The sequence below is a fragment of the Hemiscyllium ocellatum genome, chromosome 20 (genome assembly GCF_020745735.1).
Source record: "Hemiscyllium ocellatum isolate sHemOce1 chromosome 20, sHemOce1.pat.X.cur, whole genome shotgun sequence".
NCBI lineage: Eukaryota > Metazoa > Chordata > Chondrichthyes > Orectolobiformes > Hemiscylliidae > Hemiscyllium > Hemiscyllium ocellatum.
Window position 1 is genome coordinate 23,784,549 of NC_083420.1, and position 16,430 is coordinate 23,800,978.

The following is a 16,430-nucleotide window of genomic DNA, read 5'->3' on the forward strand; positions in this document are numbered from 1 at the left end:
TCCATTTACATTGCATCATCCTCCACCATTTCTACCACCTACAAACGGAACCTGCCACCAGAGATATATTTCCCTCCCCAACCCATCCGCTTTCCGTAAAGACTGTTCCCTCTGCGACTACCTCGTCAGATGTGCCTCCACTTCTGCGGCACCTATTCACAGTTCCTCCGCCTCCACTGCAAAAATGCCATCTCTTATTCCCAATTCCTCTGCCTATGCTGCACTCCAGCAACCGACTAACCATGGACATTTACTACAAACCCACCAACTCCCACAGCTACCTGGTCTACACCTTCTCTCACCCGGCATCCTGTAAAAATGCCATCCCTTATTCCAAATACCTCTGCCTCTGCCACATCTGCTCCCATGAGGACCAATTCCACCACAGAACATCCCAGATGGCCTCCTTCTTCAAAAACCGTAATTTCCCCTCTCACATAGTCAGCGATGCCCTCCAGTGTATTTCCTCCACTTCCCACACCTCTGCCCTTGAACCCCACCCCTCCAATTGCAACAAGGACAGTACTCCACCCCCCCAAATCCTTATCTTCCACCCCATCAACCTCCAACCCACAATGCATCATCCTCCGCCACTTACACCACCTACAAACAGACCCCACCACCAGAAGTATATTTCCCTCCCCACCTTATCTGCGTTTCAGAGACACCACTCCCGCCACGACTTTCTTGTCAGATCCACGCTCCCCCTCACCAGCCCACATCCCACACCCGGCACCATCCCCTGTTAACGCAAGAAGTGCAAAACCTGCGCCTACATCTCCCCTCTCACATCTGTCCAAGGCCCCAAAGGATCCTTCTACATTTGACAAAAATTTACCTGTACTTCCACACATGCCATCTACTGTATCCGTTGCACCCGATGTGGTCTCCTTTATAGGAAGACAGGTTGCCAAGTTGTGGATCATTTCAGACAACATCTCTGGGACACCTGCACCAACCAACCAACCCCACCGGCCTGTGGCCGAACATTTTAACTCCTCCTCCCACTCCACCAATGACATGCTGGTCCTTGGCCTCCTCCATTGCCAAACCCTAACCACCCGACGCCTGGAGGAAGAATGCCTCATCTTCTGCCTTGGGACCTTGCAACCACATGGGATCAATGTGGATTTCACCAGTTTCCTCCTTTCCCCTCCCCTCACCTCATCCCAGTCCCAATCCTCCAACTCAGCACCGCCCTCCTGACCTGTCTATCTTCCTTCCCACCTATATGCTCCACCCTCCTCTCCGACATGTCACCATTCCGCCTCCACCTTCATCTACCTAACACATTCTCAGTTACCTTTCCCCAGCCCCACCCCTCTCCCATTTATCTCTCAGCCCCCCAGACCACGAGCCTCATTCCTGATGAAGGGCTTATGCCCGAAACTTTGATTCTCTTGCTTCACGGGTGCTGCCTGACCTGCTGTGCCTTTGACTCTGATCTCCAGCATCTGCAGTCCTCACTTTCCCCTACTGAACTGTCCGGCCACCTTCAGGGATCTGTTGATCCTATATAAAATCATTAATGTACACCACAAACAATAAGGTCTCAGCTCTGAGCCTGAGGAACCCCACTCAAACTAAACTTCCAATCACAGAAGTATCTCTGTATCATCACCCTCTGCTTCCTGCCTCTCAGCCAGTTTTGGATCCAACATGCTACTATACCATGGATCCCATGGATTTTTATTTTCCTCACCAGTCTGCTATAAGGAACCTTATTAAAAACTTTGCTAAAATCCATGTAGATTACATTAAGACTCCTGGTTACCTCCTTAAAATATTCAATCAAATCTGTCAAACATGTTCTTCCCTTAACAAATTCACACTACCTCCAATTGATGATGTCCCTCAAAGTGCAGATATATACTGTCCTTCAGAATTTGTTCTAATAACCTCCCTACCACTGAGGTTAGACTGATTAGCCTGTAATTTCCTAGTCTAACCCTTCCTCCCTTTTCACAACAGGACAACGCTAGCAGACCTTCAGTCCTCTGGCACCTCACCTGTGGCTGGAACGCTTTAGAAATATATTGCCGCAGTCCCTGATAGCTTCTCCCTCACCTTCCACAATGGTCATCTGGGCCTACAGTAATCTACTTTTGAGCTGCTGAATCTGTTAATATCTTGCTGTCTGCGTTCATTCTACTAATATTTGAGTCTTCCATCTTGGTATCAATACTGAGATTGTCCTTTGCCAAGTGAAGACCACTGAGGACTTGTCCATGTCTTCTGAGACTACACACTGATTAATTCTATGTTCCCTAATGGGACCTAATGTCTTCCTAATTATTCTCTCGCTCATTAAAAATTCCTTTGGAATTTCATGTATTCTACCCACCAATGCTTTCTTATGCATGCTGTATGTCTTTCTAATTTCGATTTTATGTACCCTCTGCACATCTAGGACTCTAGAACTAGTACTAAGCCTTCAATATCTGTCATAGGATTCTTCTAATCCTTTGCCTTTAGGTCCCTTAACATCCAAGGATTTTCAGTCCTGGTCCTACCCTTTGTCTTTCTGGAATTTGTCCCACACATTTCCAAATTTCTGCTGGAATGCTTTGCATTGTTGTAACACCGTCCTATCTGTACATAACTGCTCTCAATCTATTTGAGTCAAATTATATCTTCGCCTATCCTCTGACCCATCATTATCCTTTTCCATATCTATCTTGAATCCAATTGAGTTATGGTCACTATTTTCAAAACTCCCTAATTGACCTTTAACCTGCCCAGGGTCATTTCCAAACATTAGGTCCAGAACTGCCCCCACCTTGTTTTGTTTCCAGGCTAAAAAAAACCTTCCTGGATGTAACTTAAGAATTTTGTTCCGTCTTTAACTTGCATACTAGAACTGTCCCAGTTAATATATGGATAGTTAAAATCCCTGACTATTACTGCCTTATTATTCTTATACTTCTCTGAAATTGACCACATGTTTGATCTTCTATCTCTCCCTAACTATTGAGAGGTCTGTAGTACAGATCCAACTTTTCCTGTTTTGTGGTTCTATTTCTATCGGTATGGCCTAACTTGATGATTATTTAAAGATTCTGTCCCTCCTCATTGCTGTAATTATTTCTTGATTAATATTACAACTTGCCTCCTTGTTTACTCCCCCCTCCATCTCATCTGAAAACCCTATACCAGCTCAATTATCTTATTCCTCAGGCTCCATGCATTAAAATATATTCCATTAGCCTTTCTAAACTCAATTCTTTCTTATGTAGTCTGTTTCCTCTCATTTACCAGTCTCATTTATTCACATTCTAAATTCTAATTCTATCTTTGCTTCTCTTCCGTCTGAACCATTTTTCAAGATCTTGTCCACTTGCCAATCTAGTTTAAATCTGCCCTCACAGCATTACCAAACCTGGAAAAAACAGCAGTACAGGATAAACTCATCTGGCAGTGTCTGTGGAGGGAGAGGTTCTGAAGAAAAGAGACATTAGTACTGTTTCTCTCTCCTTAGGTGCTGCCAGACCTACTGACTTTCTCCAGAACTCTTTTCATATTTCAGTTTTCCAAAATCTGCAGTATTTTGCTTTTATTTAGGGGTAGCATTAACAAACCTCCCCATGAGGGAGTTGGTCCCATTCGTATTCAGATGTAACCTGTCCAATTTGTACTGGTTCCCCCCACCCGGCCCCACTCAGAAATGGCCCCAAAGTCTCAGGAATCCAAAGCTCTCGCTCCTCCATTATCTCTTCAGCTAGACATTATCTGCTCTATCTCTTTATTCCTATATTCACTATGGAACTGGGAATAATTCAGAGATTACTACCTTTGAAGTTCTGCTTTTCAATTTTCTATCTAATTCCCTAAAGTCTGGCTGCAGGACCTCACTTCGCTTTCTTCCCACATCATTGGTCTCAACATAGATCACAACCTCTAGCTGTTGATCCTCTGATTCAGAATCCCTATCAGCCATTCTTTGACATCCTTGACCATTTACCTTGTCACCCAGGAGGCAACATACCGTGTTGCTCAATTAGTCCAAGATTCTGGTTGGACCAGTTTGAACGTTACACCCAGTTATAGTTCTGAGATGCAAAGTCAAATAATGCAGCGAAACCTATGTTGCAACCTCAGAGACCTCATTTCAGTATCTTGCTGAAGAATTAAAAAAAACAAGTTTTTAATGAAAGAATGAAGCCACAAAGTTCCCTGTGTAAACAAATATACTTACTTCATAAAAACCATAATAATTAAATTCAGTCTTAAACATTCAGTTACAATAAAAGTAAGAAAATACATTTAACACAATTAAACTTCCAATCAAGTTTCATAACTCAGTTTGCCTTCTATATCTATTTATCTTACAATCCTTCAAATCAACTACTTGTCAAAACCTCGATGATTAACCACTTGGTCTGGTTATTGAGGTAATGATTCATACATGGGCTAACATTTCTTAGACCTTCCATTTACTTCTGGGAATGTTGTCCTTTCAAGTCTCCTCTGACCATCTGAAAGGTGTGGTTAAAGCTGGATAGTTCTTTTTCAGCCAGCATGGGAGGTAATGGAATGAATAACCTCACTTCAAGCTGTAACATTTTTTTTTATAATCTAATTCTAAGGATTTAGAAACTGCTGTGTTTAAGTCTGGCCTGGAGGCAGATGATTTTACAGAAGTGTTCAAGATGCTCAAGGGAATGTTCCAAAACATTGCCTCCAATTAAACTGCATATGTGGGTTCAAATTAATAAAGAGGCAAATTTCAAACTGAAAGCAAGAAATCAGGAGTATACTGATTAGCATTAGAATTAGGTTTATTATCATGAGTACTCAAGTACAGAAGTACAGGATTATATGGGAAATCAGGAGATGTAGAAGAAGGCAGATTTCATGAGATGTCAGCAGTGATTCGAGGAATATTGATTTATATGTAAAAGTTTGACTTTTTGATAGGCCTTTCTTTCACCTTTGACTCTTTTTCGTTTGCCTGCATCGGTGCCATGTACATTCCCTTTAAATTCATGCACAGACTAACCTTCTTTGATTCCAGTAGAGGGCACCGCAGCCAAACTCCTGTCTTGTAATGTTGCAGTGAGGAGCTCCATCCATTACATTCATGTTCAACCTGTCCGTTGTTTCCTGTATATCTGGGGAACTGAAATGACTGCACTGAGGCCGGTATCCCGTCACCAGGTCAGCCTTTAGTTGCTAGTGTACAGTACACTGGCTGTGACCAGCCAGCTTGGAGTCAATCCTCAACTGAGGAGATTGTAATCACTTTTATATTTAACAACTCCAGTCAAGAACCTCATAGTCAACGAGGCCCACGTGGTTCCAATCACTACAGGTACCATCAAGTTGACTGGAAAAACTTGCATTTTAAATATACCATCTTGTACAACCTCATGACCTCCCAAAACACTTTACTACGAATTAATTACTTTTGACAGATGAAGGATAAATATCCAGGACATTTGGAAGAACTCACCTGTGGGATCTTTGCTGTCTATTCAAGAATGCAAACAGGAAATCAGTTTAATATTTCATCCAAAAGGCAGCACCTCTGAGAGTGTAGGACTCTCCCACTGCTGTCACCCAACATTCCAGTCTCTCCCGGTACTGAGCCTTTCACAGTGTGATGGTTCCTTGGTATGTCCCCTCCAACTATGCAGTACTCCCTCAATACTGATCATCCAACTGTACAGCACTCCCTTAGCACTGACACTCTATTAGTCCCGCACTTTCATGGTACTAACTGACAATGCAACATCCCCACAATGCTGACTTTCCAACAATACAACACTCTCACAGTGTTGGTCCTCCAGCAGTGCAGCATTTGCTCAGTGCTGACCTTCCAACAGCACAGCACAACCTTGGTACTGATGTTCCAACCCCCATTGTGGAATTCCTTCAGTACTGAACTGGGTATGTCAACCTGAACAAATATCCAGTGTGGCTATTTAAACATAGAATAATAGAATCATAGAGATATACAGCTCAGAAACAGACCCTTCGATTCAATTCGTCCATGCCAACCAGACATCCTAAATTAATCCAATCCATATTGGCCCGTATCCCCTCTGAACCCTTCCTATTCAGATACCCATCCAATCAGTGTGTAGTTTGATGTTTAGTAAGCTGGGGATTGGGGTCTCAGATTCTCAGCATGAATTGGGAAAGAGATCATTGAATTCATTTGTGTCCTCGGGAATAAGAAGTTTTCTTTCATTCTTTGGAGATGATATTTAACACTCGTCATCAAATATAAAGATTACTGTGCAAAGTGTGCAATGTACAGTCAGTGAGCAAGCCACAAGACCTGTATTGTATTACCCACTTAAGGCCAAAGTGCCTAACGTTGTTAAACAAATATAGAGTTTTCATTTGGATTCTCTTACAAATTCCGGGCTGCAGATAGGAAATACACAATAATGAGGCCATTTGGCCCAGCATAATCATGTTAGCCTTTTGAAAGTGCTATCCACTATATCCGCCATTTTCCCATTGCCATGCAATTTTCTTCCTTTGAGTCTTTATCCATTTTTTTTGGTATGTAAGAAACATTTCTCCCCCCCATCAGCCAGAAACACACGACTTTTAAGTTTATGTTCAACTAGGTTGCTGAGTCATTGTCTGACCATATTCTGGATCCTGTGTCAACGGGACATTCTCTGTTGCTGGAAAGGTTTCTCTGCAAACACGTTCGATTAGGAGCAGCATTTTTTAAAAAAAACTCTGTCAGGTACATCAAGAATATTTGAAAAACTTCAACTGGTACAAAGGGCCAGCGAAATCTAACCTGTCTCTTTCTGGACTGTATGCTACAATCTAAAAGTGAATACACATTTGATCATCGAAGGAGCTCAAATTATCTTTACAGTACAAGCAAAGAAGAGAATAAAGGAATGATCTAGAAGTGTTTATGAAGATTAAAAGAGTAGGTAGGTTAGACACAGATACACATTTCATAAGGTGGAGGAAGTCCAGACTAAGAGGCATAATCTCATAATTAGAAGCAGGCTGTTCAGTGATAATATCAGGAAGAAACTCTCCATATAAAGGATCATGGAAATCTGGAACCCTCATCATCAAAAAGCTTTTAAGACAAGAGTGAACTAAAAATTTCCAAACTGAGACTGATAGATTTGTTAAGCGAGAGTGTACCAAGGTTTATGGAGACATGTTGGGGGAAGCTTGAGGTTCAGTTATGATATAATTGAGAACCAGTCTTAATGAACAAACTCTTCTTATTACTCTGATTTAAGAATAACTAAATTAAAATTTCTAAATACAGAATTTTTCTACTTTTAATTTTGGACAAAACTGAGTTTTAGCAAACAAGCATTAGTGCCTTATACAACCAATATCTTGTAAATATGTATCAATAGCTGAAAATTGTTAAGAGTTTATTCACAATTTACAGTAACACATAGATACATCCTCCATTCCTTTCATGGCGATACATGCTGTCAGAACAACTAAAAACATTCTGGTTTTTTTTTACTTACAATAATGGCATTGTGAAAGCTGATTATTTTCAGGAGCATAAATTGCTGCAGACTGGTTAACTCAGGAAATACTTTTACAACGGAACACTAGTATCAATATGTATGATTGATCATGTTAACCTGAGTAGATTTACACAATGAACAGATGTTGTTACTGCGCCTTTTGTATTCATTCAATTAATTTCACATTCTGAGTAATTGCTCTTCTCTCTGTCAGAGAATATATCCAACGTTTGCTATTCCTTCATCCAATGTGTCCAATTATCAGCAATCCTCTCCCTTATTTTCCTGGACTAAATTCAACCTTACCCCAGTAAAACCCACTTTCTAAATAAATACATTTTATGTACAATGCATATTTTCTTTGAAAAACTCCAGTTTGGATCTGTTGTTACTGATTACCACTCACCAAGTGAGAAGCATTGCATTGGGAAGTGTTATCACAACTTCAGCTTCACACACTTTGTACAGAGAACTGAATCATGAGAAATACCGAAGCTTGTGAAATGATCAGTGTTTTGGGCAAATACTGATTTCACACAGCGATCAATTGAAGCTTACAACTGGCAAGAGCAATGAGGTCAAATGGTAGAAATCAGGGCAAGTTGTAGCTTGAGGGCTGTTTGTTTCAATAGAAAATCAATAAGGTTTGACCAGGATTATATTTAACACTCACTGGACGAGGAAGTGTACAATTGGCCAAATTCTGATAAAATGTATGCAAAATTCTCTTTGTGGTGGTGATTCTGAGTAAACAAAATGTCACATTTAACATACTTAAAGCTTGTTTTGTCTTGATCCATTTCATAGCAATGACTTAATCTCTGTAAACTTGCTGTAATTCATATCTGCTTGGCAAGGGGGAATGGAAATGAGAATTGAGCAGTTTCAATAGCCAGGCAGTATTATTAATTGATTTATGGGATGTGAGTGTTGCTGGCACCATTTATTACCCATCCCAATTTCCCTCAAAATTTCTGAATACAAGAAACTAACTTGCTAGGTTATTTCAAATTCACATATAAGTCTGAAAGAACTGTGGATGCTGTAAATCAGAAACAAAAACCAAAATTGCTGGAAAAACTCAGTAGGTCAGGCAGCATCTGTGGACAAAAATCAGAGGTAATAGTTCGGGTCCAGTGACCCTTCCTCAGAACTAATTTGAAATGTTATCTCTGATTTCTCTTCACATGTAAGACCAATAGGTAAGGATAGTAAATTCCTTATCTAAAAGACATCAGCAAATCAGATGGATTTATTCAATCATCTTAATTTGAATTCCAGTACTCTGTGGGACAGTTGAAACCCATGTCTTGAATGAACCTAAACCTAAGGATTACTAGAAGCATAACTACATACTACCTACCTCTTAGGGAGTGGTGTAGCTACCCAAAGATGTCTTGCTGCTTTCTGAGATCTGCTACATCTCTAGTTCAGTAAGGGAATTCAAAGAGAGTTATCTGATTTAGAACATATCTTCAGACTACCTGGTACAAATTTCTGCTCGGGTGCACACAGACAGGTAAATCCCTGATTTCCCAACCCAGCCTCAGGAGACTTTCCTGGACAACTGTATTTTTATTTTGGAGGCATGGGGGTGGATGGGAGATGTTGTTAGTTGGGTTTAGACCTGTCACTTGTGAAAACTGCACTGAGATGGCCATTGGCACTGCTGGGTGCTAAAAGGCCTGCCTCAGTGCTCCAGGGCCGTTTCTCAGTTGTAATAAAAACATTAAAGTTCTGTAGCCTTTATTCATCACATACCCTCACACAATCCCATGCCCCATCTACACCAAAAAATGTCACTTCATGTCCTTACTTCCATGGCCCCTCATACCTGCATGCCAATCCCTGACTCTCATATCCTCCATGCCAACCAATGACTGCCCCATTCATCCCCATGGCTCCTTGCAGCTCTATGCTTTATTAGTTTTGTTTTATTCATTCATGGGATGTGAGCATCACAGTTTAGGCCAGCATTTATTGCCTGTCCCGATTTCCCAGTTAAGAATCAACCACATTGCTATGGTTCTGGGCTCGCATGTAGGCCAGACCAGGTAAGAATGCCCTTCACTAAAGGGCATTAGTGAACCAGATGGGTAATTCTAACAATTGGCAATGGATTCATGGTCCTCATTAAACTCTTAATTCCAGACTTATATTGAATTCAAATTGCATCATCGACTGTCGTGGGATTCGAACCTGAGGGCTCAGAATTTTACCTGGTCTCTGGATTAACAGTCTAGCAATAATACCATGAGGCTGACACCTCCCCATTGTGCCAGCTTATAGTTGGCCATGACCCCCATTCAATCCTGTGCCCCTTTTTGATCTTATGCTAAATTAGTACCAAGCCATTATCCACCATCCCCCACACCCATTACTCTCTCCGTGCTAACTCACATAATATTGGTCACAGACATACGGCAGGAACCACACTGAAAAGAAATAAAGTTCCAATTATCTATTACAAACTTCACAAAATTAAAATAACTTTAATGGATAAAATTAAATTTAATGCATTTAATTCCCACCATCCATCATGAAAACAGATACTTGTATTAATAGTTTAGCTTAGATTACCTACACTGTGGAAACAGGCCCTTTGGCCCAACCAGTCCGGACCAACCCTCTGAAGAGTAACCCACCCAGCCCCATTTCCCTCTAACTAATGCACCTAACACTACAGGCAAATTAGCATTGTCAATTCACCTAATCTGCACACTGGGAGGAAACCAGAGCACCCGAAGGAAACCCACACAGCCACAGGGAGAATGTGCAAACTCCACAAAGGCAGTCACCTGAGGCTGGAATCAAACCTGGAACCCTGTTGCTGTGAGGCAGCAGTGCTAACCACTGAGCCACTGTGCCACCCTATTCCTCAACCACTGTTGTTAATTGTTTTCTCACGACTCAAAGGTCTTACTCGAACTATGAGTTTACAGCATCCCATGCCCACCGCACCATGATAATGATAGATTGTTGAGACAGTCAAGCACTATAATGAAAACCCCCCATGATTATGTCAATAAACATCTAGTGAAATTGGAAGCATTTCTTAACTTCAATTTCAGGCTTTTATTTTTCAAATTTAAAGAGCAGAGGATTTGAGTAACTTGCTGGATTGACAGTTTAACAGATCGTTGCTTCTTTGTATGCACAGGCATATCCATCTCTTTCACTTGGTTTAGGAACTCCATTGGGGTTATAAAAGTCAAAAATGGACTTGACCTCGCTAAAGAAGGTTTAGACCTTTTTTTCAAATTTGTGACTCCTATGCATCACATTTCATAATCTCCTAAAATGAAAACTGTTTCTGAGTGAAGACAGCTGTACTTTTAATAAATGCTCTCTCCTTTGATGAAAATATCAATGCCAGGCTTGGGGGTCTGAATACAGGGCTGTGGAGCCATTTTGGGTAAGGCTGTTAGACCTCAAGTGTAGAAGGTTGATGGGATATCTGATTCAGGTATTTAAAGTTATAAAAAAGATTCATTAGGGTAGATAAAGAGAATTTATTTTCACTGGAAAATGAATCCAGAACAAGTGGGTATAATTCTTCAAGTTAGTGCTGGACCATGTAGGAGGTAGGTCAGGAAGCAGTTTGATTCTCAACAAAGGTTAGTGGAAATGTAGAACTTTCTCTTTCCCTCAAAAAGCTGTGAATGCTAGGTATTAATAGATTTGTGTTGGATAAGCTATGAAATGATGTGCAAGTGTGTAGACCAGGTGGGTCTGAGATATTGATCAGCCAGAATCTATTTGACTGACTGGGCAGTTTGAGGAGCTGAAAGGCCTTTACCTGCTCTGCTGTTCCTACAAGACTTTGTTAAAACATGTCACTAAAAGGGTTTACAGCTATCCTGCAGATCCCACTTTGGATAGTCATAGTTATAGAGGTCTACCGCACAGAATAAAAGAGGCCCTTCAGCCCATCGAGTCTGTGCCAGTCAAAAACAACCACCATAGAACATAGAACATAGAAGGATACAGCGCAGTACAGGCCCTTCGGCCCTCGATGTTGCGCCGACCGAATCCTACCTAACCTATACTAGCCCAATAACTTCCAAATGCCTATCCAATGCCCGCTTAAATGACCATAAAGAAGGAGAGTTCACCACTGATACGGGCAGGGCATTCCATGAACTCACAACCCGCTGTGTGAAGAATCTACCCCTAACATCTGTCCTATACCTACCACCCCTTAATTTAAAGCTATGTCCCCTAGTAACACCTGACTCCATTAGCGGTAAAAGGTTCTTAGTATCTACCCTATCTAAACCCCTAATCATCTTATACACTTCTATCAGATCTCCCCTAAACCTTCTCTTCTCCAATGAGAACAGCCCCAAGTGCCTCAGCCTTTCCTCATAAGATTTTCCTACCATTCCAGGCAACATCCTGGTAAACCTCCTCTGCACTCGTTCTAAAGCTTCCACATCCTTCCTATAGTATTATTCTAAACCACCATATTATTCTAAACCCATTCTCCAGCACTTGACCCATAGCTTTGTATGCCTTGGCATTGCAAGTGTACATCTAAATATTTATTAAATGTTGTGAGTGTACACAAAGGAAGTTTTACACCATCAAAAAAAATCTTGATAACAATTGCAGAACTAATGATAAACAGAAGCATCAACATATTGCAAAATTAATTTCATAATTTCAAAAGCTGTGTGTTGGGAAACAGCAAGAGAATTAGGGATGTTCAAACTTTTCGTGTGTAACTCAAAGCCAAGATTAAAATGGTTGACCGGAACCATCAAAACATACTACAGCTTACATTTGTATAGCACTTTTACTTCTGAAAAAGTAAAACTTCTGAAGCACTTCAAGTTACAATTTCTTGCAGGGTTTGGGAACACAGTTAATTATTGAAAAGCATTGTAGAAAGTGTGTGAAAGAGCATCAATATTAACCAACTTTAGTGGAAAGGCAAAAGCATTAATGTGGGTTTACCTTGGAAAATTGCATGAGTGATGGTCCCTGGGCTTGGGGCTTGGGGGAGAGACAGATTAGGAGGAAAAAAATGCTCATGATAAATAAGACTTTCAAGAAGAGAGAGAGGGCATTGTCTTGTTTGGGCCTTGTTTTCATGTAAAACTCAACAGAGTCAGCAAAATTGTATTTCTTGGGACAATATCCAAGTTGCTTTCTTGCTTTGTCTATCTTGAAGGTATGTGTGACTGCAATGCTTCGAACCTGAGAAAGCAAAAATTCAGTTATGTAACAGGCATATTATTTCACCAATCACAGAAACTATACAACACAACTGGCGGCCATTCAACTCATTTTGGTTCTTTAGACAGAGAGCCCGGACTCTTCCTAAATAATAGCAAATTACTGCGGATGCTGGAATCTGAAACCAAAAGAGAAAATGCTGAAAAATCTCAGCAGGTCTGGCAGCATCTGTAAAGAGAGAAAAGAGCTGACATTTCGAGTCTAACTAACTCTTTGTCAAAGCTCTGACAAAGGGTCAGTTAGACTCGAAACGTCAGCTCTTTTCTCTCCTTACAGATGCTGCCAGACCTGCTGAGATTTTTCAGCATTTTCTCTTTTGGCCCAGACTCTTCCCTCAGCTCTGCAATTTTTTCCATATCATGCATGTAGCCAATTCCCTTTTTTTAAAAAATCGCTTAATTTCCAGTGCTCTCACAAGCAGTGTATTCCAGAACATATCAATACAGTATAAAATAATACTCCTAAACATGCTCTGGGTCTTTTGCCCTCTGGTCACTATCTCTCTAGCAACTGAAACAGAACCTACTATTTACTCTATCAAAACCTCCTTAACTTGCTTTGTTATAAGGAGAACAACCTCTCAACCTTTCAATCAGTCTCTCTGCAGAACTAAAGTCTTCATTCCTGTTTAATTTGTGATTAGCTCCTGTGCATTTGCACTAACGCTTGACATTTTTCCTCAAATGTGGTACTGAGAATTAGAACATAGAGCAATACAGCGCAGTACAGGCCCTTCGGCCCTTGATGTTGTGCTGACCTGTGAAACCAATCTGAAGCTCATCTAACCTAATTAGACACCAGCTGAATGATTTATAAAGATTTAGCAGAGTTACTTCCATTGTTTCCTCAGTGAACCTGTCCCCTCTTGCCCCAATAAAACAACAATAATTTTCAAACCTGAAGATTTCAAAATAACGGTCAATCTTTACCTCATTCCTTGTGAGCAATGGAGAGATTTCTATAATCGGTCTCAGAGCCATATGAAGGTGTTCCATTATTATAGCTGCAAATAAAACAGCAATATAAATACTGACCTGTGACAATGGGTTTCAAAGTTGATGTACAGAAAATATAGCCTATGTGTGACTCCAGCCCCACACCAATATGTTGACTCTTATTTACCCTCTCAAAGGGGCCAGACTTGTCAACTTTTATCAAACTGTTTCATTTGAAGAGATTTGTAATGGGTTTCCTGCTATCCACTAACAGTATTGAATGTTGGTGTGGAAGTAGTCAGATCGACAAGTTATCCAGTCTCTGGGATGGAGGAGAAGGGGGTGAATGAGAAGCAATGGATAAAATAAAATTTGATGTGGAAAAATATCAAATACACAAACAAAATACAAAAAGTAAAATATTTGTCACCAAATCAAACAATGAGAGATTAACAAATAAATTACCTGCTATGTAAATGAAGTGGACAGGCACATGAAACCACGGTTTGTAGCCCAACTTCACAAACTGGTGGAGACAAATAAATGTTGCATGAATTCACTGACCAAGTATTTTAAAACACTCATTTTCGGTTCATTAACAGCTTTAGGAGCAGGAGGAAGTTACACATCCTTTCAATTTCCATCTTTTTTTGATTTCAAAAATATACTTCATTCATAAATATTTTGATGATCTGTACAATTGGTGGTGCCCTTCATAGGCGCACCTTGCATTTCTTTACATACAGAAATCAGAATTAATCATTCGTATATACAAGTCTGTACATTTACCATCCATATATTTAGCTGAGGCTTCAGCGGAGCCCACTTACTGAGTGGGCCCCCTGTTCTTCTTTGGCAGGTAGACGTTACATGGTGGTCTTTCCCCATCGCGCCTTGGCGGCAGCTGCCCCAAGCTTCAGCGCGTCCCTCAACATGTAGCCCTGGACCTTGGAATGTGCCTGTCTGCAACACTCAGTCAGGGTCAGCTCCTTCAGGTCGAAGATCAACGGGTTTCAGACAGACCAAAGAGTGTTTTTGACCGAGTTGCTGATCCTCCAGGCACAGTTGATGCTCGTCACGGTGTGCGTCCCGGAGAACAGACCATAGAGCACGGAGTCCCACGTCACGGTGTGCTCGGGACAAACCTTGACAAACATCACTGCATTCCTCTCCAAATTTCCTTTGTGTAGGCACACTCCAGAAGGAGGTGTGTGACAGTCTCGATCCCCCGCAGCCGCTTCGAGGGCAGCGTATGGTGCAGCAGAGAGTCCAGGCGTGCATAAAGAAATCTCACAGGCAGAGCCCTTCTCACCACCAGCCAAGTCATGTCTTGTTGCTTGTTGGAAAGTTCTGGCGATGAGGCATTCTGCCAAATGGCTTTGACAGTCTGCTCAGGGAACCGCTGGATAGGATCCGCCCTCTCCTTTTCCCGAAGGGTCTCAAGGACACTTACGTGCTGACCACTTCCTGATGGACTTGTGGTCAAATTTCTCCATGAAGGACAGGTGATACGGAATGGTCCAACTACTTGGTTCCACCATTCAATTAGATCATAGCCTGATTTGAAACAAGTTCTCTACCCAACAAAACGAACCATCTCCGTTTTGAATTTTTCAGTTGCCCTTGCAGTCGCAACAGCTTTTTTGAGGGACAGAGTTTTGATTTCCATCAGACTTTCTGTGAGGCAGCACAACTTGACATAACCCCCAAATCAGCCTGGTTTTAATTTTAAGGTTATAACCTCTTGTTCTGAATGTTCCCCCAAACAAAGGAAATCATTTATCTCTATCTATCCAATCAAATACTTCAGACATTCAAAACAATTTAAATCACCCCTTAATCCAGAGTTTCCCAAACTAAAATCTGCAGATACAGGATATGCTCACAAATGGGTAACTACCCAGGGCAGTGAGGTCAAAATTAAGTGAGTGAAGGGTGGCCAGGGGTGTGTGCTACTTTCCTTCCTTGTAATCCAGCTCAACTCCTGCTCCTTTCACATTCCCTAGGCCCTTGCTCTTTCCACACGTCTGCACTCACCCTGGCTCTCTCCACAGTCAGGCCAGTTACAATTTGGAAACAAACCTTTCTTCCAGCTGAATTAGATCAGAGGCTATACATCTGAAACACTATCCGTGCCTTTTCTCTACGAGAATCTTAAGCATGAAAGGAAGACATCCAGTCTCTGATGCCTTTGAAAGAGTTATTCAATTTAATCCCACACCTCAGCTTTCCCATCACCTTGCACATATGTTCTCTTCAGCTGCATTTTAAAATACTTCATGAAAATACTTACGGAAACTGATTCCATTACTCTGAACAACCTTTGGAATTTAAAAAATTTTTTAAAAGGTCTGTTAAGTTGTCTTTAAATCCATGACATCTCATTACCAACTCTCTTGTCAAAGGAAGCAGTTTCTCTCCATTTTCTTTCATCAAAACCCGTTATAACTGTGAATTCTTCCCTTTAACATTCTTTGTTCCATGGAGAATAAATGAGTGTCTCCAATCCTCTATTTTACTCACATCCCTCATAACGATAAAGCTCATACAGACATTTCTGTGGCCAGCAGAGAAAAAGCAGAATGGTGTGTTGTTTCCCTGGTGCCAGGATCAAGGATGTCTCAGAGAGAGTGCAGAATGTTCTCACGGGGGAGAGGGGTCAGCAAGAGGTCATTGTACACATTGGAACCAATGATATAGGAAGGGAAAAAGTTGAGATTCTGAAGGGAGATTACAGAGAGTTAGGTAGAAATTTAAAAAGGAGGTCCTCAAGGGTAGT

General features: G+C 41.2%; 1 protein-coding gene across 1 annotated transcript in view; it reads right to left on the minus strand.

Moving 5' to 3' along the window:
* The window catches only part of sdr42e2 (short chain dehydrogenase/reductase family 42E, member 2), a 42,150-nt gene that overhangs the window by 4,828 nt on the left and 20,892 nt on the right, over positions 1-16,430 (minus strand). The window contains exons 9-11 of the mRNA XM_060840967.1: positions 14,117-14,177; positions 13,646-13,719; positions 12,435-12,677 (exon numbers count right to left, since the gene is read on the minus strand). Of these exons, the coding sequence (XP_060696950.1) occupies positions 12,435-12,677; positions 13,646-13,719; positions 14,117-14,177 (378 nt within the window). The remainder of the gene's footprint in view (positions 1-12,434; positions 12,678-13,645; positions 13,720-14,116; positions 14,178-16,430) is intronic.